This window comes from Aquarana catesbeiana, linkage group LG13, assembly GCF_042186555.1.
Source record: "Aquarana catesbeiana isolate 2022-GZ linkage group LG13, ASM4218655v1, whole genome shotgun sequence".
Lineage (NCBI taxonomy): Eukaryota > Metazoa > Chordata > Amphibia > Anura > Ranidae > Aquarana > Aquarana catesbeiana.
Window position 1 is genome coordinate 178,085,317 of NC_133336.1, and position 24,520 is coordinate 178,109,836.

The 24,520-nt window shown below is 46.4% G+C and overlaps 1 protein-coding gene across 1 annotated transcript in view; it reads left to right on the forward strand.

The window, feature by feature from the left end:
* LOC141117770 (uncharacterized) overlaps nucleotides 1-21,088 on the forward strand; it is a 38,795-nt gene extending 17,707 nt beyond the window's left edge. The window contains exon 3 of the mRNA XM_073610798.1: nucleotides 20,538-21,088. Within this exon, the coding sequence (XP_073466899.1) occupies nucleotides 20,538-20,596 (59 nt within the window). The 3' untranslated portion in view covers nucleotides 20,597-21,088. The remainder of the gene's footprint in view (nucleotides 1-20,537) is intronic.
* The last annotated feature ends 3,432 nt before the right edge of the window (nucleotides 21,089-24,520 follow it).

Sequence of the window (24,520 nt, forward strand, 5' to 3'; positions counted from 1 at the left end):
TTGCGTCCTGCTCACAGTGTTCAGCTAAAACTACAAGTTAGTGTAGTGAGACCTCTGCACAGTGTTCATCTAAAACTACGAGTTAGTGTAGTGCGTCCTGCTCACAGTGCAGCTAAAACTACAAGTTAGTGTAGTGAGACCTCTGCACAGTGTTCATCTAAAGCTACAAGTTAGTGTAGTGCGTCCTGCTCACAGTGTTCAGCTAAAACTACAAGTTAGTGTGGTGCGTCCTCCTCATAGTGTTCAGCTAAACCTACAAGTTATTTTTTTGCGAGCTCTGCACAGTGTTTATCTAAAGCTACAAGTTAGTGTAGTGCGTCCTGCTCACAGTGTTCAGCTAAAACTACAAGTTAGTGTAGTGAGACCTCTGCACAGTGTTCATCTAAAACTACAAGTTAGTGTAGTGCGTCCTGCTCACAGTGTTCAGCTAAAACTACAAGTTAGTGTAGTGACACCTCTGCACAGTGTTCAGTACATATATATATATATATATATATATATATATATATATATATATATATATATTCAGTATCATCCCAGCTTAGTGCAGTATATATCCCAGCTTAGTGCAGCTACAGGCCATTAGTATGTCTGGAAGGCCAACAAGGAGAGGCAGACAGTCACGAGCCAATAAAAGAGGGCAAGCAGGCTTTGTGTCTAGCGCTGGTCGTGGAGACGGTGCATCCTCATCAGCACGTGGCCGTGGGACACGCTTGGCCTTTTTTTCGGCAGCTGGCCGTGTTGAGCCGCAACATGCGGAAGACTTGGTCGAGTGGATGACCAAGCCGCCCTCATCCTCCTCATCCTCTCTCACCCATGCTCAGGGTACTTTGTTTGGCAAAGCAGCAGGCCTCTTCCCTCGGCTCAATGTCATCAGTGACTCCTTCCCTAGCCCCACCATGTCCCCCTAAGGAGTCCCTCGAACTGTTTGACCACAGTGTTGGGTACATGCTCCAGGAGGATGCCCAGCGTTTGGAAGGCTCTGATGATGATACTGAGCTCGATGTAGGCAGTAACGTGAGCACGGAGAGAGGGGGTGCCCAAGAAGGACAGCAATCTGGCAGTCATGCTCCCCCTGCTGCAGCATACTGCCAGGTTTGCTCCAGTGATGAGGAGGGAGGGGATGATGAGGTCACTGACTCAACGTGGGTCCTCGGAACCAGCTGTGCTCCGTAGCCGTTCAAGGGGCTACGCAAGTACGCAGGCCAAAAGATGCCATGCGGTGCTTGAGCTGGTGTGCTTGGGAGACAGGAACCACACTGGGGCAGAGGTTCTGTCAGCTCTGCAGGGGCAGGTTCAGAGGTGGTTGACGCCACGCCAACTTAAGGCAGGAATGGTGGTTTGTGACAATGGCACCAACCTCCTCTCTGCCCTCCGACAGGGACAAATGACCCATGTGCCCTGTTTGGCTCACGTCCTTATCTTGGTGGTGCAGCGGTTCTTGGGCAGGTACCCGGGCTTACAGGATGTCCTGAGGCAGGCCAGGAAAGTCTGTGTGCATTTCCGCAGGTCATATAATGCCAGTGCTCGGCTGGCGGACCTCCAAAAGGAGTTTAACCTGCCCAAGAACCGCCTAATCTGTGACATGCCCACCAGGTGGAACTCAACGTTGGCCATGCTGCAGCGGCTGCACATGCAGCAGAGGGCCATCAATGAGTACCTGTGTGACTATGGCACCAGGACAGGGTCAGGGGAGCTTGTTTTTTTTCCCCACGCCAGTGGGCCATGATCAAGGATGCATGCACTGTTCTGTCACCATTTGAGGAGGCCACGAGGATGGTGAGCAGTGACAGTGCATGCATCAGTGACACTGCCCCCTTGTCCACCTGTTGGAGCACACACTGCGTGGAATAATGGACAGGGCACTTGAGGCAGAACAGAGGCAGGAAGAGGAGGACTTCCTTAGCTCTCAAGGCCTCCTTTATCCAGACAGTGTTCCTGCGTGCCCGCCGATCACACAGGAAGAGGAGGAGGAGGAAGATTGTGTCAGTATGGAGGTGGAGCCTGGCACTCAGCATCAGCAGCAGTCTTTAAGGGATCAGTCCCAAGAAACACATGGACTTGTACGTGGCTGGGAGGAAGTGGCTGCGGACCATGTCGTCCTTAGTGACCCAGAGAACCTACGCTGCATGGCCTCCCTGATCCTGCAAAGCCTGCGTAAGGATCCTCGTATTCGTGGTATCAAGGAGAAGGGCCAATACTGGCTGGCAACCCTCCTTGATCCACGTTACAAGGGTAAGGTTGCGGACCTTATCTTGCCATCGCAGAGGGAGCAGAGGATGAAACATCTTCAGGAGGCCTTGCAGAAAGGTCTGTGCAACGCGTTCCCAGAGACTGGGAGGTTACAAACTCCTGTTTCTGGACAACGTGTTGCTGAGGCTTCGGTCAGTCAAAGAAGGAGCGGTGGAGAAGGTGGCCGTCTGACCGATGCGTTCAGACAATTTTTCGGTCCGCAGCCCCAAGGTATGATCGGTTCCAGCAACCATCGCCAGTGTCTGTTTTACATGGTGCAGGAATACCTAGGGGCAAGATCTGACTTGGACACCTTTCCCACCGAAAATCCTCTGGGTTACTGGGTCTTGAGGATGGATCACTGGCCAGAGCTTGCACAGTATGCAATTGAGCTACTGGCCTGTCCTGCATCCAGCGTTCTTTCGGAACGCACATTCAGTGCTGCTGGAGGCTTTGTAACCGATCACAGGGTGCGTCTGTCCACCGACTCGGTCGATCGACTGACCTTCATAAAAATGAATCAGTCTTGGATCACCACCAGCTACCGATGCTGATTTTTTTTAAATCTCAGATCCCTTCAAAGACTGCCTATGCTGATGCTGAACGACTATCCTGAGTAATTATCCTCTTCCTCCTCAATGATCACGCTGATAGCTTATAAGAACATTTTTGGTTCTGGGCGCCACCACCAGTGCCTAAGGCCTAATTTTTCAGCCCCTGTTTAACAGGGGCATGTAATTACAATTTTTGATGCAATACTTTGCAGCAGGGCTCGTTCCTGCGTTCCAACTAGAGTATCTGTGAGGGGTTGCAGTGTTGTGGCACCAGCACCAGTGCCTAAGGCCTTATTTTTCAGCCCCTGTTTAACAGGGGCATGTAATTACAATTCTTTATCTAATATTTCACAGCAGGGCACAACTTGAGGGTAGACAGTACAAATACAATACAATTTGATACAGTAGGAATCAGAGGGCCTTGCTCCTTAGAGCTTACAATCTAAGAGGGAAGGTCAAGAGATACAAGAGGTAATAACTGTGGGTGATGTGCTGATTGAGAAGATAAATGTGCAGTTGTTAGGTGGGGGCCAGATAGGCTTCTCTGAAGAGATGAGTTTTCAGGGATCGTCTGAAAGTGGATAAAGTAGGAGAAAATCGGACGGATTGGGGTAGAGCATTCCAGAGGATGGGGGAGGCTCTGGAGAAGTCCTGAAGGCGAGCATGGGATGAGGTGACAAGGGAGTTTAAGAGCAGGAGGTCTTGGGAGGAGCGAAGAGAATGATTAGGTTGGTATTTTGTGACTAGGTTAGAGATGTAGCTGGGGGCCAGGTTGTGACTGAGTGGCAGCCAATGGAGGGATTGGCAGAGAGGTGTGGCAAACGCTGAGCGGTTTGTGTGGTGGATGAGCCTGGCAGCAGCGTTCATGAAGGACTGAAGTGGGGATAGCCTATTTAGAGGTAAACCAATGAGGAGGGAGTTGCAGTAGTCGAGGCGGGAGATGACCAGGGAGTGGATTAGAAGCTTTGTGGTGTCATTGGTTAGGAAGGGGCGTATCTTGGAGATGTTGCGAAGATTGAGGCGGCAAGCTTTTGATAGTGATAGAATGTGGGGTCGAAAGGTTAGTTCAGAGTCCAGGATTACACCTAGGACCTTGGCGTGGGGAGATGGGTTGATAGTTGAGCCGTTGATCTTGACAGGGAAATCAGGGGAAGTGGCACCTTAGGGAGGAAATATCATGAGCTCGGTTTTGGATAGGTTGAGTTTGAGAAAGTGATGTGACATCCAGGCTGATATGTCTGCTAGTAAGTTGGTAATGCGTGAGGAGACAGATGGAGAGAGCTGGGGGGTGGAGAGATAGATTTGGGTCTCATCAGCGTAGAGATGATATTTAAAGCCGTGCGAGGCAATCAACTGACCCAAGGAGGTGGTGTAGATTGAGAAAAGGAGAGGTCCAAGAACAGAACCTTGGGGGACCCCAACGGAAAAAGGAAGAGGAGAGGAGGAAGTAGAGTTGTAAGTGACACTGAAGGAGCGGTGGGATAGGTAGGATGAGAACCAGCGAAGAGTACAGTCACGGAGACCAAAGGAGTGGAGTTTTTTGAGGAGGAGGGGGTGGTCCACTGTGTCAAAGGCAGCAGAGAGATCCAGGAGAAGTAGTACAGAATAGTGTCCATTGGCTTTAGCCATTAGTAGGTCATTTGAGAGTTTAAGGAGAGCAGTTTCCGTGGAGTGTTGAGGGCGAAAACCGGACTGAAGGGGATCAAGAAGTTTATTCATGGTCAGATGGTCGCTTAGTCGGTTGTAGACCAGTCTTTCAAGAAGTTTGGAGGAGAAGGAGAGTAAGGAGATGGGACGTAAGTTGTTGAGATTGGTGGGATCCAATGAGGGCTTTTTTAGTATGGGGGTGACTAGCGCATGTTTTAGAGAGTTTGGGAAGATGCCACAAGAGAGGGAGAGGTTGAAAATGTGAGTTAGAGAGCGTAGAATCGAGTCAGAGGGTGAGCGTAGCATTTGCGAGGGAACAGGATCCAGGGGGCAAGTGGTTAGATGAGTGCTAGATAAAAGTTTAGCAACCTCAGTAATAGTAGCAGGGTTGAATGAGGGAAGTAATGATTGTGTCTGTGGACATGGGGTGTTGCATGGGGGGGGTTTTTGCGCATTGGTGATCTCCTCATGAATTGTATCAATCTTAGTTTTGAAGTGATTGGCAATCTCCTGGGCAAGTGAGTGAGTTGGTGGGTGGAGCCAGTGGAGGACAGAGTAGAGTGTTTAAGGTAGAGAAGAGTTGACATGGACTGGGTGAGAAGGTGTTAATGAGTGTGATAAAGTAGGTCTGTTTGGCAGTGTGAAGGCAGGAGTAGTATTTTAGGAGGGCAGATTTATATTATGTGAAGTCTTCCTGGGTCTTAGTCTTATGCCACAGGCGCTCAAGAGCGCGGCTACGTTTTCTGAGACTTCTGGTGTCATCTGTTTGCCAGGGTTGTAGCAGTCGGGGCCTAATTCTGCGTGTAGTGAGGGGGGCAAGCTTGTCTAGGGAGGAAGACAGTGAGCTGTTGTAGATGAAACTAGCTAGGTTGGGGCAGGACAGAGGTGAGATTTTGTCATAGAGGTGATCAGTAGCAGAGTGGAGAAGAGAAGGATTGAGGTGGCGAAGGTTTCTACGTGTAATTGTTAGGCAGTTGGAGGGAGAAGAGGTGGAAGACAGGGAGAGAGCAAAACTAATAAGGTGGTGATCAGAGAGTGGGAGTGGATTGTTGGAAAGGTTGCACGGAGTGCACAGATAGGAGAAGGCAAGGTCAAGGGTGTTGCCGTTGGAGTGGGTAGGAGCCTGTATCCATTGCTTCAGGTCAAGCGATGAGGTTAGACTGAGAAGTTTAGAGGTAATAGTAGTGTTAGTGTTGACAGGGATGTTGAAGTCCCCAAGAATAATTGTGGGGATTTCAGAAGAGAGAAAGTAGGGTAGCCAGGCAGAGAAGTCATCAAGAAAGGCTGATACCGGTCCAGGGGGCCGGTAGATGACAGCAATTCTTAGAGAAATGGGAGAGAAAAGACGAATGCAATGTGCCTCAAAAGAGGAGAGTGTCAGAGAGGGAGGTGGGTGAAGAACCTGATAGGTGCTGCATGGGGCTAGAAGGATTCCCACTCCACCTCCCTTCCGTCCACTTGGTCTGGGGGAGTGAGTCCAGAGAAGGCCCCCATGGGAGAGGGAAGCAGGAGAAATAGTATCCGATTCATGAAGCCAGGTTTCAGTAATGGCAAGTAGGTTAAAGGAATTTGTGATAAAGAGGTCGTGAAGGGCGGTGAGTTTGTTGCAGACAGAACGTGCATTCCACAGGGCACAGGAAAAGGGGGGGGCTGGTTTTGGAAAGAGGAATAGAGACAAAGTTTTGTGGGTTGCGGCTTCTGCCAGAGGGTGTAGGGGGATGGGAGCGATGGGCAAAGACAGATGATGGTGGCCCAGGGTTTGGGGATATGTCACCAGAGATTAGGAGAAGCAGGAGGGTGAGGGAGGTAATGTGGGACTGTGATTTATGTGAAGGGACATGTCTCAGAGTACTGGAGGTTTTATCAGTGTATGGATGTAGAATGAGCGAGAGTTGGTAGGAGCAGTAGTAGGGAGAAGACAGAAGGCAGGGTGATATGTATAAGCAGGCGGGTGGAAAGGGGGGTTGAAGGTAAGAGAGTTTGAGGAGAGAGGAGAGGAGTGTCAGAAGCAGTGGTAGAGAGTGCATGTTACAGAGTGGAAGGAGAGCCTATTAGAGAGACAGGGTCACCTGCAGTCTGTTAGCTGCTTTCCAGTGCAGATTGCTGTATTTGTTTGCTTCGTGCAATCGCTGAAGTGCAGAGATTGAAGTGCATATCACTTGTAGAAAGGATCACTTAGAGATAGAAGCCTTAAGGATAGAAGCCATAGCAATGTGCTCCTCGAGCAATGTGCTCACCCCTTAAGGATGCTCAAATTTATACTGTTATAAGGGTGGGGTTGAAGTTCGTTAATTAATCATGAGTGACTATAAGAATGCCTAACAATCAAAGTGGACTTTTTGCTTCAAAAGTCAGAATAGCAAGAGGCCAAGATAAGATCAACACATAAAACTTAGGTAAGACAGTCCAGAGCAACAAATAACAATGTCATGGTTGTGCGCACAGGGCAACAGATAGAGAAGGCCACATACCAAAGACACACACACACAGACAGCAGGCAGATCCCAATTTCAGTTAACGGTGGAAGATGTGGTTGAGCTGACACATACCAAAGACACACACACACAGACAGCAGGCAGATCCCAATTTCAGTTAACGGTGGAAGATGTGGTTGAGCTGACACATACCAAAGACACACACACACAGACAGCAGGCAGATCCCAATTTCAGTTAACGGTGGAAGATGTGGTTGAGCTGACACATACCAAAGACACACACACACAGACAGAAGGCAGATCCCAATTTCAGTTAACGGTGGAAGATGTGGTTGAGCTGACACATACCTGTAAAGAGACAGAGAAGGAATGATCAGGTGAGGCAGAACTTAAAGCAGAGATTGAAGTGCATATCACTTGTAGAAAGAATCACTTAGAGATAGAAGCCTTAAGGGTAGAAGCCATGGCAATGTGCTCCCCCAGCAATGATCTAATATTTCACAGCAGGGCCCGTTTCTGCGCCCACCAAGAGCGAGTGAGGACTTACAGTGTTGTGGCACCAGCACCACCACCACCGCCAAAGGCCCAATTTTTCTGCCCCTGATCAACAGGGGCATGTAATTACAATTCTTGATCTAATATTTCACAGCAGGGCCCTGTGAGGGCTTACAGTGTTGTGGCCACAACAACACCTAAGGCCCAAATTTCTGCTGAGTATATAGGGCAGGCCCCTACTTTCAAACATTTAACTTACAAAAGACTCCTACTTGCAAACGGAAGGAGACAACAGGAATTGAGATGAAATCTACCCCTAGGAAGGGAAATTCTCTCCTGTAAGAGTTAATATGGGAAAAACATTTCTCCTTTCCACTGATGCTTTCCAATCCTTGTTCCACAAAAAACCCCAAATTTTCAAAAAACATTTGTCATTGGGACAAAAAGTGAGGTGAAATCTTCTGAAGAGGAGGACAGACAGCAAAACAAATGTCACAGGGGTGATAACCCTTCCCTATGTTTTCCAAAAAGCTTAAAAAAGATTTTTTGGCTGGAGCTAAATACGTTAAAAATGTACCCGTTCAAAATTACAAACAGATTCTACTTAACAACAAACCTACAGTCCCTGTCTTGTTTGCACCGCCTGTATACTGCTGTTCAGAGTACAGAGCCTGTATACTGATGTTTCCTTTTGCAGTATACCTGAATCAATACCACCTGCTGAACTCCCAAAATTTGCGAATGACCTCATGCATCCTATCCTTCCCAGCGCCACTTCACTTGAAATCTCCATAGACTGCATACATAGAATTTCTAAACCGCCTCTTCTAGCTGCCTCAGTACCTAGAGATGTGCTAATGAGAATACATTTTTCAGAGCTAAAGAAATGCTCCTGGCGGCCGCCAGATCAGCAGGAACTGCACCATTCGCTGGCATACAGCTATATTCTGATCTTTCTAGATACACCCTACAACAGCGCAGACAACTAAGCCCGTTACTAAGGCCATGCATAGCCATAAAATACAGTACAAATGGCGTTACCCAGCTACCCAGCTAATCACAGAAAATGGCACCGATCACACTTTATCCACCCATACAGGAGGACTGAAACTCTTATACACCAGGGGCATTATTATTGACCAGCCGCAAGACTCCAGCCTTCCTTTGCCACAACGTAAATCTCCATACAACCATCGCAACCAACCTAAGATCCAAGAATGACACGTGGGGCCTTAAATTCCGTGGATGGGCCTCTCACATACATACTTTCTCTCCCCGGTTACTGAAATGTTGAATTACTGAACTACCGAATTTTAGCTATCCCAGTGATCTGTTCAACAATTGTTGTTACTGACTGCTCTCCCCACATTGCAGATTCGATATCCCCAGGCTATTTGATCTGCCACCGTTTATTTTATGATAGCACACCTTCGTTATTTTCCAGATCATCTCAGTTGACTTTGCTTTGTATTTTTATTTTTTCTTTCCCCCCTTTTTGCCCTTCTCTTTTGTTGTACCTATACGCAACTCAGCTCCCCAGCAACATAGTGAAGCTCCTCGGACATCCCTTATCCGGCTCCACTTCACCACAGCAGAAGAACCGGAAATGTCGATCGGAACACCTCTGCTAGTACCAACTAGCTGTAAGTTCCTGCACTCTTCACACTGACCGTTTCCACAAAATATGCCACTCAACATCCTATCAATAAACGCAAATGGACTCAACCATCCTGCCAAGTGCCATTCCCTATGGAAAACTGCCCAAAACACTAACTGTGACATTCTGTGTGTCCAGGAGACACACTTCTCCTCATCCGCGACCCCAAAATGTTCTAACGAATGTTTCCCACACATCTTCCAGGTATCCTTTTCTTCTAAAAAAAGAGGAGTCCTAATTGCAGTCAAAGACTCAGTAAACTTCCAATCCCATTAGGTGACTCTAGACCCGAATGGGCGATATATTATTCTACATTGCACTATTAATGCGATCGCCTACACCCTGATAAACCTATATGCACCCAATGTCCAACAAATGCGCTTTTTAAGGTGCCTCATGAAATCCATCAAACCTATCCAAAGAGGCCACATGATTATGTGCTGTGACTTTAACTTGATACCTGATATTCACATGGACTCATCTACACCGTCCAAGAGAACGAGAGAAGAAAATCCCTTCTGAAGAAATTCCTACTTGAACAGGATTTGTTTGACATCTGGCAATGTCATCAGGGATCTGAAAAGGATTACACATATCTTTCTCCATTACACAAAACGTATTCAAGAATTGACCTTTTTCTTGCAGATAAATGGCTTCTTCAAAAAGCCGCATCCTCGACTATCCATACCATGTTGTGGTCGGACCACGTGCCCATCAGCATATAAATTGCAGACTCCCCACCACAATCTAAAACCAATCTCTTGCGAGCAAACAACTTCCTACTGCAACAGCCAATGTACTCTGCAGAGATTGACACTTTACTCTCTGAATCTTTTAAAAACAACCTGGGTTTGGTACCCGACCACAGCACGGTATGGAATACACATAAAGTATTTATAAGGGGTGTATTAATGCAAATTAACTCTTGTATGAAAAAAATAGGACACAGCGACTAGACTATCTCACGACGACCATAACAGACCTTGAAAACACCAACAAAGCACACCACAGGCCATTCATTCAGCGAAGCTTCTATCTCTGAGACAGAGATAGAGATAGAAGAGATAGAACATACTGCCCACCCTAATTCACTGCGACCAATTCAGTTTCATCATGGGTCGTCAAGCCCCTGACGCCACTAGAAGGCTTATAGACATTATCCATCACACTGAATCCAATGGAACGCCTTCTCTGCTTCTATCTTTGGATGCAGAGAAGGCGTTCGAAAGGATTCACTGGACTTATCTACATAGAGTCATCCTTAAATTTGGTTTCCAAGACAATATACTGCAAGCCATCCTAGCCCTGTACACAACACCCTCCGCTAAAGTATACTCCTCTGATACCCCAATTATTCCAAATAACCAACGGTACGCATTTTTAATCTGCTTATGGAACCCCTAGCAGAACATATTAGAACTAACCCCCTCATCTCTGGTATTACAATCAATAGAACCCATCATAAAATCAGTTTATTTGCGGACGATGTCATCCTAATGGTCAATAACCCATCCTCTTCCCTAACTGCAATTCAAGACACTCTTTTAGCAAGATTTCGTATTACAAAATTAATGACACCAAATCATTCATACTCAACCTAGGTATAGATGCTACGACTACACATCTGTTACAAGCTAAATTTCCTTATACATGGGCAGAGAAAAGTATCTCATATCTTGGTATTCAGCTCACCAAATCAGTTAAACAACTTTTTGCAGTTAACTACACATCGTTTACCAAAAAATACAAACTGATCTGCAAAAACTAGCGCAACATGAACTTTCATGGTCAGGATTCAGGAAGACTAGCATCATTTAAAATGAACCATCTCCCACAACTGCTCTACCTTTTTGGAACAATACCCATCCCGATACCTCAATCCTATTTTAAGTCACTACAAACTATTCTAAGTAAGTTCATTTGACAAGGTAAAAAACCACTTAGTGCCCACTCGAAACTTATCAAACACAGACTAGCAGGAGGATCAGGGTACATAGACTTCGCAGACTACTACCAAGCCACCATGCAAACGTAAATACAAGAATGGTTCAGCCCTATCCCTAACAAACAATGGAGTCAAATAGAATCCTCTTCACTTATAAGATCAGACCTGAAAACCTGGGATCCCTTTGGGCATCACTATACCGACCGCTCTTTCCCCTACAATGAAAGCCTCTGCACGGGTATGGAAATCAATTACGGACTTAAAACTACCACCCTCGAAAATCATATCACCCCTCCTCCCGATAGGAACTACAATGCTGCGTACACACGAGCGTACTTTATGGCAGACTTTGTCCAGCGTACTTTTAGATGGACTTTACAACGGACTTTCTGAATGAACGGACTTGCCTACACACAATCAACCAAAGTTGGACGGATTTGTACGTGATGACGTACGACCGGACTAAAACAAGGAAGTTCATAGCTAGTAGCCAATAGCTGCCCTAGTGTCGGTTTTTGTCCGTCGGACTAGCATACAGACGAGTGGACTTTTCGACCGGACTCGAGTCCGTCGGACAGATTTGAAACATGTTTCATTTCTAGGTCCGTCAAACTTTTGAGAAAAAAAGTCCGTTGGAGCCCACACATGATCAAATTGTCCGACGGACTCCGATTCGCCGGACCAAGTATGCCGCAAGGTCCGGTCGTGTGTACGCGGCATTACACAACTCACACCAGATCTCCAGTTGTCCCAGTGAACAAGCAAAGGCATCCTCCACATTCAAGACCTATTCGTTGATTCCAAATTAAAAACCTTCTCCCAACGAAGAATATGCACTCCCACCCTCTGAATATTTCACTCACATATGAGTGACCCATTATGTATCCTTCCTATCCAAATCTAATCCAATATACTTCTTACCTTCCACCATATGGTCTTTTGTAACCCACCCATCTCCAACAGGAAAAGGTATCGCATTGATCTACAACACCTTACACCAAAAAAAGGACTTTATTAAACACACCTCACATCTGCACTGGGAATCAGATCTGGGAGAACCCTTCACAGACGACCAATGACAAAAAGCATTTAAATCGATATACCAATCTACCAGTTGCTCAGCCCTATGGGAACTATACCAAAAGATTTCACAACGATGGTACCTGACTCCTACCAGGTTATCCTCTTTTGACTCCCAGACTTCTGATTCCTGCTGGAGGCGCCAAACTGCAAGAGATTTACTCCAAATCTTATGGGCATGTCCCAAAATACAACCTTACTGGTCCACTATATTCCAAATCCTACGTAACGTTTCCAATTGCCACATCCCCCTCTCTCCCGCACTGGCGCTCCTAAATCTAACAATTGAAGACATCCCTACCCCCCTAAGAATAGTAATCACTCACATTCTTTTAGCATCCAGACTCAACATTACTTGCTTGTGGAAATCGGTCATAACCCCACTATTGAAAACACCCTTGAAATGGTGCACACACATTGTAGTTACAAACTCATGATGGCCTCTAGCAGAGGTAACTACCACAAAAATGCTCTCTTTGTGGCAGCCATGGCTACAATGGTCAGGCGCAGCAAAACACTTGCACCCAAAGAAAACCTCCTGACATGTCTCTAACACAGACAGCCCCAATGCACTTATGAGCAGTCTGACTACCTTTAGCTAATACTGACTATGACTCATAGGTCCCCCTCACGGACCATGTCACTAGAGAAATAAACTCACAGGAAAAATTTGCTTCCCTCTTGACTTACTCCTAATAACATAAACCTAAAAGTCTGATACAAAAATGACAAGTTCACTCCAGAAATATCAGAGAAACACCCTGAGATGGCTACCAGCACCCGTCTCGCCACAGTTTGCTCCCAAAGGGGTGGCGCGACGGAAGCGGTCATCCAACCCCAACTTTATTTCAAGGAGTAAAAATAAACCACCCCTATAGGAAATCACTCACTAGGACTAATAGTGTATAGTGCAACAATTTTTTATATATATATATATATATATATATATATATATATATATATATATATATATATATATTGTTTTTTTCTTTTTACCCCCCTTTATACTTTCTATTATTAGTTTTGTGTAGAAAGTTCTCGGCTATTGTTGTTAATGTTCCTGTTTAGTTCTCGAGACAACTTGATGTACCAGTGTTTATGTTCAGGCACAGCCAGTCTGCTAAACTGAACATTGTATGCCAATATGTTCAGTTATTTGATTCCCAACGTTTTGTATTTCTTTGCAAAATACTCAATAAACACATTGATAAAAAAAAAATTATCAATTGAGGTGGGCTTAGCCTTTAAAAGTTGCCTACTGAAGGCTCATGCAAGTCTTCCGTTAGTAGTGAAAAAAAAGCTGAAGAAGTTGAAATTTCAATGTATGAATGAATAAACCCAAAACACTTCACCCCCCAAAGAAAAAAACCAATCCCTTAATATTTGGTAGCCAATAGCACTTAACCCCCTTAAAGCAGTGTTCCGGCCGCAAAAACACTGTAGCTGCTGACTTTTAATAAGCACATTTATCCATCCAGGGAGCCCGCGGTGTTGGCCCCCCTGAGGCCGATCCGTCCATTGGATTGGGTGCAGGCGCCGACATTCCTACTAAAGGAAACTGGCAGTGGAGCCTTGCGGCTTTACTGCCGGTTTCCGACTGTGCATTGCGCGAGTCCTGCGGCGCTTTGTGATCGGCCAGCTTGTCTTCTGGGACACACATAGGTCCCAGAAGACAACAGGGGTGCTCACCCGAAGAAGAGGACGTTGCGTCCTGGGCCATGGCCATGCTGAATCGGGAGTACACTTGTACTTCCAAAAAAAGTACTAAAGGAAAATTTTTTTTTTTTTCAATATCCAAAAACGAGGAGTGGAGAGTTGGTCTTTTGTTTAAGACCACCTCTCAAAAGTGGGTGGAACTCCGTTTTAAGATGATCCCACAAACACTGCTGGTCAGGGGCATTTTAAACCCTCCCCAGTGCTATCATTGATGGTCAGCAGCATTTTAAAGTGGTTGTAAACTCCTTCATCTACTTTTACCTATAGGTAAGCCTAAAATAAGGATTACCTATAGGTAGTGGAAATATCTCCTAAACGTGTGCCATTTAGGAGATATTTACCTTGTATTGCGCCGATGATATCATCGGTGCATGTGAAAAAAACGGACCTCTGTGCCGTTTCTTCACTCGTATGTGCTGTGACTGACAGCTTTCATGCACATGCATGGGAGTGACGACCCACGGCTCCGGCCATTCACAGATCTGGAGTCTGTGCCCCACAGAAGGAAGAGGGCAGAAGATGGATGCTTTCACCAGCAGGGACAGCGCGGGCTTCGATTGCAGGTAAGTGTTACATAATGGGATAGTATGGTATGCATTTTACTTTGCAGAGAACGACAGAGGAAGTAAAACCCACCAGGGTTTTGCTTCGTCTTTAAACCCCTATCATAAACAATCCTATAACATTGTTGGTCAGTGGCATTTTAAAGCCTTCCGAAACAATTAAGCAATCATGGGTGATCAGTGGCATTTTAAAACACTCTTCAACTCCCCCATCACTGGTAGTTGCTGGTACCTCAAAGTGGTTGTAAAGCTCAGAAAACACATACACCTACTTAAATACATAAATGTTCAGTATGCATTTCATCAATTCCTCTTTAGATTTTTTTATAAAACTTGCCAATACGTTGTTTTTCATCTTGCAAATGCAGGTCACGTGATCACTGTTTATTTATATAAAGGATTATTATAAAGGACCTGTGGGTGGGCAAGCATTTAGGTGGGCATTCACATTTGCAGGAAGTGACATTTGCCACCCAGCATCAGTGTTTCTATAGTAATGAGACGCAGTCTTACTATATGGCATGACATCACTTCCCCCTCCTCCCTTGATTGATGGCGACAGGGATGCATATCTTATAACCAAGAGTACTCCATGAGATACCCTTTTACATAGGAATAAAGAAAGAGAATACAAAACATGCTAATTGGGATCCGCTTCTCTATAGTATAGAATTTGAAGAAATAAAACACATTGTAGGCATTTGCCAATTTTACATGGAAATATGGGTTTAGGGCAGGGGCGGATCCAGAGTATAGTCTTGGGAGGGGCACTGCCAGAAAATATATTTTTTTGGGTACATCTATAGGGGCAAATGGTTGGTGTTGGCGCTTCAATCATCACGGCACCATGGTTGTTATGGTGTCAGGATGATTGAAGCGCATTATTACTATTATTACATTGTTATAAAAAATTAAATAGTTTAACTCACCATAATGCAGAATCAGTGGGAGCCCCGAGTGTGTCACTTGCCACATCGTCTGCCACCAAATGCAGATTGTCACTTGCCATGTCACTTGCCACGTCGCCTGTCACCAGATGCAGATTGTCACTTGCCACGTCACCTGTCACCAGATGCAGATTGTCACTTGCCACGTCGCCTGTCACCAGATGCAGATTGTCACTTGCCACGTCACCTGTCACCAGATGCAGATTTTCACTTGCCACGTTGCCTGCCACCAAATGCGGCTTGTCACTTGCCACGTCACTTGCCACGTCACCTGTCACCAGATGCAGATTGTCACTTGCCACGTCACCTGCCACACGTTGCGGATTGACAGTCACGTGCTGTGTCACTTTCCTGCTAAGGTGGACTCTTGTGTCCCAGAGTCAGGCAGCAGATTACCAGTCAGGCAGCAGAGAGATGATGTAATCTCCCTGCTGCCTGTGCTGCCTGCACCGTGAGGGGGGAACTGCAGGGATGCAGGCGGGCGCCGGGCGGTGAGAGATGATGTCATCTCTCTGCTCCCCCGCCCGTCGGCTCCCTGATTGGCCAGCAGCCCGCAAACACATCGAGCCACACAGCTGCTCATCCGCTCTTTCACCTTCCTGCTCACCAACTGAGCCACTGGGCCCGCCCGCTGTCTTTCTCCTGCGGAGCCGCCCGCCAGCTCTCTCACCTACGGAGCCACCCGGTGGCTCTCTCATCCGCAGAGCCACCCGCCGGCTCTCTCACCCGTGGTGCCGCCTGCCGGCTCTCTCACCTGCGGATCTGCCCGCCGGCTCTCTCACTTACCCACATTCTCGGAGGGGGCAATTGACCTGTTGCCCCGCCTTGGATCCGCCCCTGGTTTAGGGGCAGTTTTAGACATGGATAGAGACTCCAGGGAGCAGGTACCCTGCCCCATTCCCTTGTTCTGTGTAAAAGGTGGAAGGAGATGGGAATAACCATGGGGAGATCTAATCTCTGGAGAAACTAGGAGTGCCAAAAAGTGACTCAGTTGTCAACATCTGTAAAAAAAGTCAATATTAGTTTTGGGAACCCCCCCACTAGTTACACTAGATTTTGCTTTTCCCTGGCTGAATTTAATTCATTTAAATTCATTTTTATTTTTTATTTTTTTTATTTTTTTAGGATATGGAATCAGTTTGAGATTTGCCCTAACAGCAACCTTCATGGTATTGAGTATCTGCTGTATATGTCTGTCCCACAGGTGTAAATTAACGTTCCATCATGAATATCTCATTGTTGTATAACGTTGGATAAACTCAAAAATATTTTGTGCTAATTATGAGATTCAGACTGAAGTAGAATTTGGTTTGAACTTTGCCTGTTTGACAAATGGGCAAACTAAATGGTTTGTTTTCCAGTCCGCCAAGCGGAACCTCCAGCTAAATGGGAGCTTCTCGCTTAGGCTGGTTGTTAGGATGTTGGTTAATACACCCTACTGATGTCCCATCTTGTTCACTGAAGCTTATTTTGACCACCTTAACCGGGGGTCAAACCTATCTGGTAAGCCCCTCCCCCCTTCTAACACAAGGTTGACTGATTTTTTTTCTAGAGGGCTTTCCAGGGTATCCTCACATCTTTCTCTCTGGTGATATGTTTCACTTATACATGGACTGCTGTACATTGGTTGGTTAGAAATTCCACTTTCTATCGTCTCTGAAGGACTACTTCTGGGATTAATCTCTTTCAAGTTTCTCTTGGGACTTTTGTTACACACGTTTTATGTGGAATGTTTATGAATTCTTTATACATTTGTTTTTTTAATGTGATTGTGTACACATTTTCTGCACTTCACTGGAATTAATGATATGTATGCTACATATTGGATGAATTTTATGTCATTAGTTGATTCGCACTTTGCACTTTATTATTTACAGCACTGCACATTTTTTATATTGGTTGTTAGGAAGACAACAACCAACCAGCTTCCTAGCAGCCAGTGACACATTACTGGCTAGACATTCAGCTGTCTACCGGTAAACAAATGGGTGGGGTGCCATGCCCATATTTGGTCAATAACCATGGTGGTTGGTCAGGTACCGTTCCCACCCCTTTGTTTACAAACCAACTGTCGACCGGGAAATTTTTTGGTGAGTCAGTGGATGTATGTGTTAGCATTGTATATATACCTTTTTCTACATATTGTATTTGTAGCACTACCCCCGCAGGGGTTACAGATGACTGGGTTCCCCACTGCTGCACAGCCAGGCACACAACAACATAAGCTTTCATCCGAACACAGGGAACAGTCCTTGAGCTTTGTTTTGTGTTTTTATTAGGGGGTAATAACTTGGATGGGGATAGGAATTATGGGATACCCAACTTGACAGTAACAAAGCCAGGGACAACTTCCTCCATATTTACAGCTCCGAATGATTCTTCTCCTTTATCCTGTACAACTCCAATTTAACAACTTCCCGCCCACCCTATAGCGGATTGACGTCCGGGAAGTGGTTCCGTTATCCTGACTGGGCGTCATATGACGTCCAGCAGGATAACATGCCCCCGTGCGCCCCCGGGAGCGCGCATCGCGGCGATCGGTGGAGCGGTGTGTCAGCCTGACACACCGCTACACTGATCTTGGTAAAGAGCCTCCGGCGGAGGCTCTTTACTACATGATCAGCCGTGTCCAATCACGGCTGATCACGCTGTCAATAGGAAGAGCCGTTGATCGGCTTTTCCTCATTCGCGTCTGACAGTCGCGAGTAGAGGAGAGCCGATCGGCGGTTCTCCTGACAGGGGGGGTCTGCGCTGATTGTTTATCAGTGCAGCCCCCCCTCAGATCACCACACTGGACCACCAGGGATCGCCACTAGGACCACCAGGGAAGGGGCAACATGTGGATGGCCAGGTATGTACCCTATGGCCATCCACATGTGCCCAATGTGCCCAATCTGTGCCAATCAGTGCCCACAGATGGGCACTGTTTGGCACTATTGTTCCAGATCTGCCCAGCAATGCCCCCAATATGTTTTATCAGTGCCACCTGTCATTACCCATCGGTGCCACCTGTCATTGCCCATCGGTGCCACCTGTCAGTGCCCATCTGTGCCCATCAGTGCCCACCTATCAGTGCCACCCATAAGTACCTATCAGTGCCACCCATATGTACCAATCAATGCCACCTACGAGTGCCCATCAGTGCCACCTATGAGTGCCCATCAGTGCCGCATACCAGTGCTACCTATCAGTGCCCATCAGTGCCACCTATCAGTGCCCATCAGTGCCGCCTATCAGTGCCCATAATCAGTGCCCGTCAGTGCCACCTCATCAGTGCCACCTCATTGGTGCAACCTCATCGGTGCCCATCAGTGCCGCCGTATCAGTGCCCGTCAGTGCAGCCATATCAGTGCCCGTCATTGAAGGATAAAACATACTTATTTACAAAAAATTTTAACAGAAACAAAGAAAAACGTTTTTTTTCGAAATTTTCGGTCTTTTTTCTTTATTTGTTGCGCATAAAAAAAAAAAAATGCAGAGGTGATCAAATACCACCAAAAGAAAGCTCTATTTCTGGGAACAAAATGATAAAAAATTTGTTTGGGTACAGTGTAGCATGACCGCGCAATTGTCATTCAAATTGCGACAGCGCTGTAAGCTGAAAATTGGCCTGGGCGGGAAGGTGTCTAAGTGCCCGGTATTGAAGTGGTTAACCAAAACTATCAGCTGTTCCTCATATGAAGGGACTTTCTTTCTTTTGAGACCAAATCCTTCTGTCCCTTGTGCAGCCTCACTTGTCCTGCCTCACCTGTCCCTCTTTTTGGCCTGAAGTGTACATCTCTATACAAAATGTACTGTTTTACTACCAAAAGTATGCTGCTGCACTAAACTTTTTATCCAACCGTTATATTACCTCTGTATTACTGAGCTTGTTCTTTTACATACAGTGTGCCAAAAGGTGACCCTCTTTATAATTTCAGAAAGCTCAACAGGTGTTCTAATTCCTATCCACGCTATTCAAAAACAAGTTTTAGCTTTTAGTCATACCTAAATTTAAATGTATTCCTTTCATAAGAATGTTGACTTGTGTAAGAGAACTGTTGTAGCGCATCGGGCGCCCTCGTGCACGCATGTACACATACAGAGCTTGGCTGATCACAGGTGTGCCAATGCGCATGCCACACCCGTCTGGCGCTAAAAGGGAGCGCGTCCACAGCTCCCTTTAGCGCCAGATGGCCTATTTAAAGGACGCTCTGACCCTTGCTCAATGCTGACTGGTCTTCAGCTGTTTCACTGTGACCTGCCTGTATCCTGTTTAAATAATCCATTGCTGACTTGGCTTACTACTGACATACCCTTGGATTCCGATTATACTGCTGATTACTGGTTCCTGACTCTAGCTTATCCCTGACGTTGCTTCTGTCTGATGCCCTGGTACTTTACTGCCTGCTCACTCCTGACTCTGACTGATCCTTTGACTTCGCTCCTGTTTCCTGTTTGGCTCCACATCTCCTCCAAGCACCCAAGCTGGCTTCCTCTCTTCCAAGCTACATTGAACACAGTGTACTCCTGGCTCCTGTCTGCTGGAAGCTCTGGCAAGCCACATTTCCTGAAACTGCAAGCCTGGTGGATTTCCCCTTTAATCTTGGTTGATCTACCCAGCATCATCACAGTTCCAGACTTGATGTTCTGCCTGAATCTCTGAGGTTACGACTTCTGACACAAGCTCTGCAACTTAAACCTACAGGCACTCATGTTCCACCTGTCCCTTGCCACCTTATGTCTCACTCCCAGTGGGGCCTGGGCTGGAGATACAAGGGAGGCTCACCTCGTCACTTCAGACTCCGACCAGGTACATGACAACGTGTCTCCTGTATGACAGTATTTGCTGGTGGAAATATACCCACTTTGTGCAGTTATTAGGAACCTCAGACCCCTGATGTCTTCACTGTGTGCTTCAGATGTAAAGAGGGGCACAGTCTCTAATAAACTTCTCACCTACCACCCAGTGCCACATTGACCATTAAACTTGAAGTACCCAGGACCTGATAACCTATGTTCATCTATAGCAAAAATAATGTAAGGAGATCATTGGCATGCTAATCGAGGGTGAAGAAGTCATTGGTATGCTAATCCCTTCTACAGTTTGCACAGTAAAGGCACACTGAGGGTGTTTTCTTTTTTAGGAATGCATTGCACAGCAGTGTGCTGCAAATACATATGGGATTTTATGTAAAAGAACTGTAAGTACCGATACTCATTAAGTAAATAATGATGCGTGTGAAAAGTTTTGCATTATCTCTCACAATTTTTTGCATGATTACAGATGCTTTGCTCTTCCCCTCCCTCCTGAGGAAGCGGGTCAGGTCTGACGAAATACGTTGAGGCACACAGGATCCCTTTGAACATTGATATATTGAGGAAGCTGCTCAAAGTGGTTTCAAGTATTTGATATATGACATTTCCAGGTATCCATAAAGAGAAGGGAGCTTTATAGCTTGAATTGTTTTTTTTATTTTATTTTTAAAGGTTGTTAAACACAGTGTTTTTAATGAAAAGTTGTCTATGAATGTGTAATTTTTATTGTGTAGTCCATAAGCACCTAAAAGTCAATTTGCAAATAGCACTGTGTATAGAATATTTTACAGTTGGGATGTGGTGTCCCCATAGTTAGACCATTGTAATTGACAAACACGGTCCTGTGGAAGTCTTCGACCTAACTGAGGATGAACACCAGAGATTGTATTCGGGTGCGGTGTGGGATCACCTGGGGATCCCTCATATAATGCAGGATGCTAGTAACTAAAGTCGTGGATCTACAGCTTGTAGAACAGTGTAAATTTGCTGTCCCCTCAAAATAACAACACAGAACCATCAATGTCTAAACCGCTGGCAACAAAAGTGAATACAACTTCTTTTAACTCTATGTAAACTGTAGTTTGTAAGTGAAAATGTCCAAATTGGTCCAAAAGTGTCAATATTTTGTGTGCCCACCATTATTTTCCAGCACTCTCTTAACCGTCTTGGGCATGGAGTTCACCAGAGCTTCACAGTTGCCACTGGAGTCCTCTTCCACTCCTCCATGAGGACAGCACGGAGCTGGTGGATGTTAGAGACCTTGCACTCCTCCACCTTCCGTTTGAGGATGCCCCACAGATGCTCAATAGGGTTTAGGTCTGGAGACATGCTTGGTCAGTCCATCACCTTTACCATTAGCTTCTTTAGCAAGGCAGTGGTCATCTTTGAGGTGTGTTTAGGGTCGTTATCATGTTGGAATACTGCCCTGCGGCCCAGTCTCCGAAGGGAGGGTTTCATGCTCTGCTTCAGTATGTCACAGTACATGTTGGCATTCATAGTTTCCTCAATAGTAGTAGTTCCCCAGTGGCGGCAGCACTCATGCAGCCCCAGGCCATCACACCCCCACCACCATGCTTGACTGTAGGCAAGATGCACTTGTCTTTGTACTCCCTCACCTGGTTGCTGCCACACACGCTTGACACCATCTGAACCAAATAAGTTTATCTTGGTCTCATCAGACCACAGGACATGTTGTGTGCAAACGAGAAAATCCGGACAGCCGCACTCCAGGAAGTAATAATCCAAATTTCTTTATTTTAAAATCAGGAACATGTTAGATACAGGACACCATGGACAGAGTGTACAGATGATAGGCTAACGCGTTTCGCACTTATCCAAGTGCTTACTCATAGCTCTTACTGGTTCCAGTAATCCACGTCCTTAGTCTGCTTGTCTTCAGCAAACTGTTTGCGAGCTTTCTTGTGCATTGTCTTTAGAAGAGGCTTCCTTCTGGGATGACAGCAATGCAGACCAATTTGATGCAGTGTGCAGCGTATGGTCTGAGCACTGACAGGCTGCCCCCCACCCCTTCAACCTCTGCAGCAATGCTGGCAGCACTCATATGTCTATTTCCCAAAGACAACCTCTGGATATGACGCTGAGCACGTGCACTCAACTTCTTTGGTCAACCATGGCGAGGCCTGTGCTGAGTGGAACCTGTCCTGTATGGTCTTGGCCCCTGTGCTGCAGCCAGGGGTGGACTGACAACTCATGGGGCCTCCGGGCAATAGAATATTATAGGGCCTCCAGGCTTACAGGTGGCAGCCATGCCAGGAGTAACAAGTAACAAACAAAACAACATATAGAGTACAGCAGTCAGAATGAGTGCCACGCTCACATCAGAGTCCTCCCTTACATCAAAGTCCCAACATTCTCCCTATACACCACAGTCCGCAGAGTCCTATCTTATGGCAGAGCCCCCCCAGTGTCTCACCTTATATCAGTGTCCCCTTACACACACCTTTGCACCTTAGTGCTTGGTGTGGCAGGCAGCTGGCAGGAAAAGGCCTTTAAATTAGAAAAAATCCACTTGTTGAACTGCACAAGTGAGTCTAATGCCGTGTACACAGGGTCAGACTGTTCAGCTACAAAAGTCCGACAGCCCGTCCGAAAGACTTTTGACAGACTTTCGATGGACTTTTGCGGACTTTCAACGGACTTTCTAACGACCGGACTTGCCTACACACGATCACACCAAAGTCTGATGGATTCGTACTTGCATCGGACTAAAATAAGGAAGTTGATAGCCAGTAGCCAATAGCTGCCATAGCGTCGGTTTCTGTCCGTCGCACTAGCATACAGATGAACGGATTTCTGGGTCCGGCAGAGTTACGATGTAAAGATTTGAAGCATGTTCCAAATCTAAAGTCCATCAGATTTGCGACTGGAAAAGTCTGCTGAAGGTCCGGTGAAGCCCACACACGATCGTATTGTTCGCCGGATTTGGTCCGCTGGCGTCCGTCAGACAAGTCCGGTTGAAAAGTCAGACCGTGTGTATGCTGCATTAGAGCCAGCGAAATAGTGAACTGCTGTGGTTGGCCTCAGATCTGGCAGTGGGGCGTGTGAATATAAGCCATGCTTGATGTATGCCATATCACGGCACAGGCACGCACCCAGACCTGCCCTGCTGCGTGATCCGAGGCCGGGCTCAGCAGGTCACCATTCAGCTGCCTCCGAATGGCAACAAGTGGATTTTTCAGGGGCATAGGATTGTTAGATTGACTTCTGTTTAGCGGCAGTAGGCACAAATGAAACTTACAGTATACATACACATAGACACACACATTATACTGTACATATATACACATAGACACCAGTGGCGGCTGGTGCTCAAAATTTTTGGGGGGGAGCAAACAAACTGAAAAAAAACCCCATAAATTGCAGCCACTGTGCCCATCAAACGCAGCCACTGTGCCGATCAAACGCAGCCACTGTGCCCATCAAACGCAGCCACTGTTCCCATCAAACGCAGCTACTGTGCCCATCAAACGCACCCACTGAGCCCATCAATTCCTGCCAGTATGCCAATCAATTGCCGCTACTGTGCCCATCAATTGCCGCTACTGTGCCCATCAATTGCTGCCAGTGTGCCCATCAATTGCCGCTACTGTGCCCCATCAAATGCTGCCAGTGTGCCCATCAATTGCTGCTATTGTACCCCATCAAATGCTGCCAGTGTGCATCTCCTGGCACTTACCTGTCTTACAGCGGGTTAGCGGCGGTGTCCTGCACGCTCCTCGATGTCTTCTTCCGTCCTCTCTATCAGGCGTCCAATCACAGCGCCTGACGCTTCAGCCAATCAGATGACAGGTAACAGACCCGAGCACCTGATTGGCTGAGAGGCAGTTTAGTGTTAGCAAAGTGAATTCCTTCGCTTTGCTAACACACAGCTGAGTGAACAGCAAACGCACAGCATTGCACCCGCTGTTCACCTTCTTGGGCACCTATTAGAGACTACAGCTCTAATCAGGTGCTTCCCAAAAAGACCCCCGCCGCTGTGATTCAGGTGTCCGGCGCCCGAAAAGGGGCCAGGCACCTGAATAGGGGGTGTCAGCGGCGACCATAGATTGATTCATGCAATGCATGAATCTATCTATGGTGATAGAGAGGTGCCAGGAGAGAGGGGGCAGCGCCCATGCGCCCCTTATGGACGCACCGCCACTGATAGACACACAGTATATATATATATATATATATATATATATATATATATATATATATATATATATACACATAGACACACATAGACACACAGTATACATATATACACACACAGACACACACCATACATATATACATATACACACACACAACAGCACTTTTCACCCAAAATTAGCCTAAAAGAAACACACTGCTGTTCCCATCTCCTGACATGCTGGGACTTGTAGCTCCCCAGCAGCTCCCAGACACATTAGGTGGTAATGTGGGAGAGGAGGGGACTGTGCCTGTGTA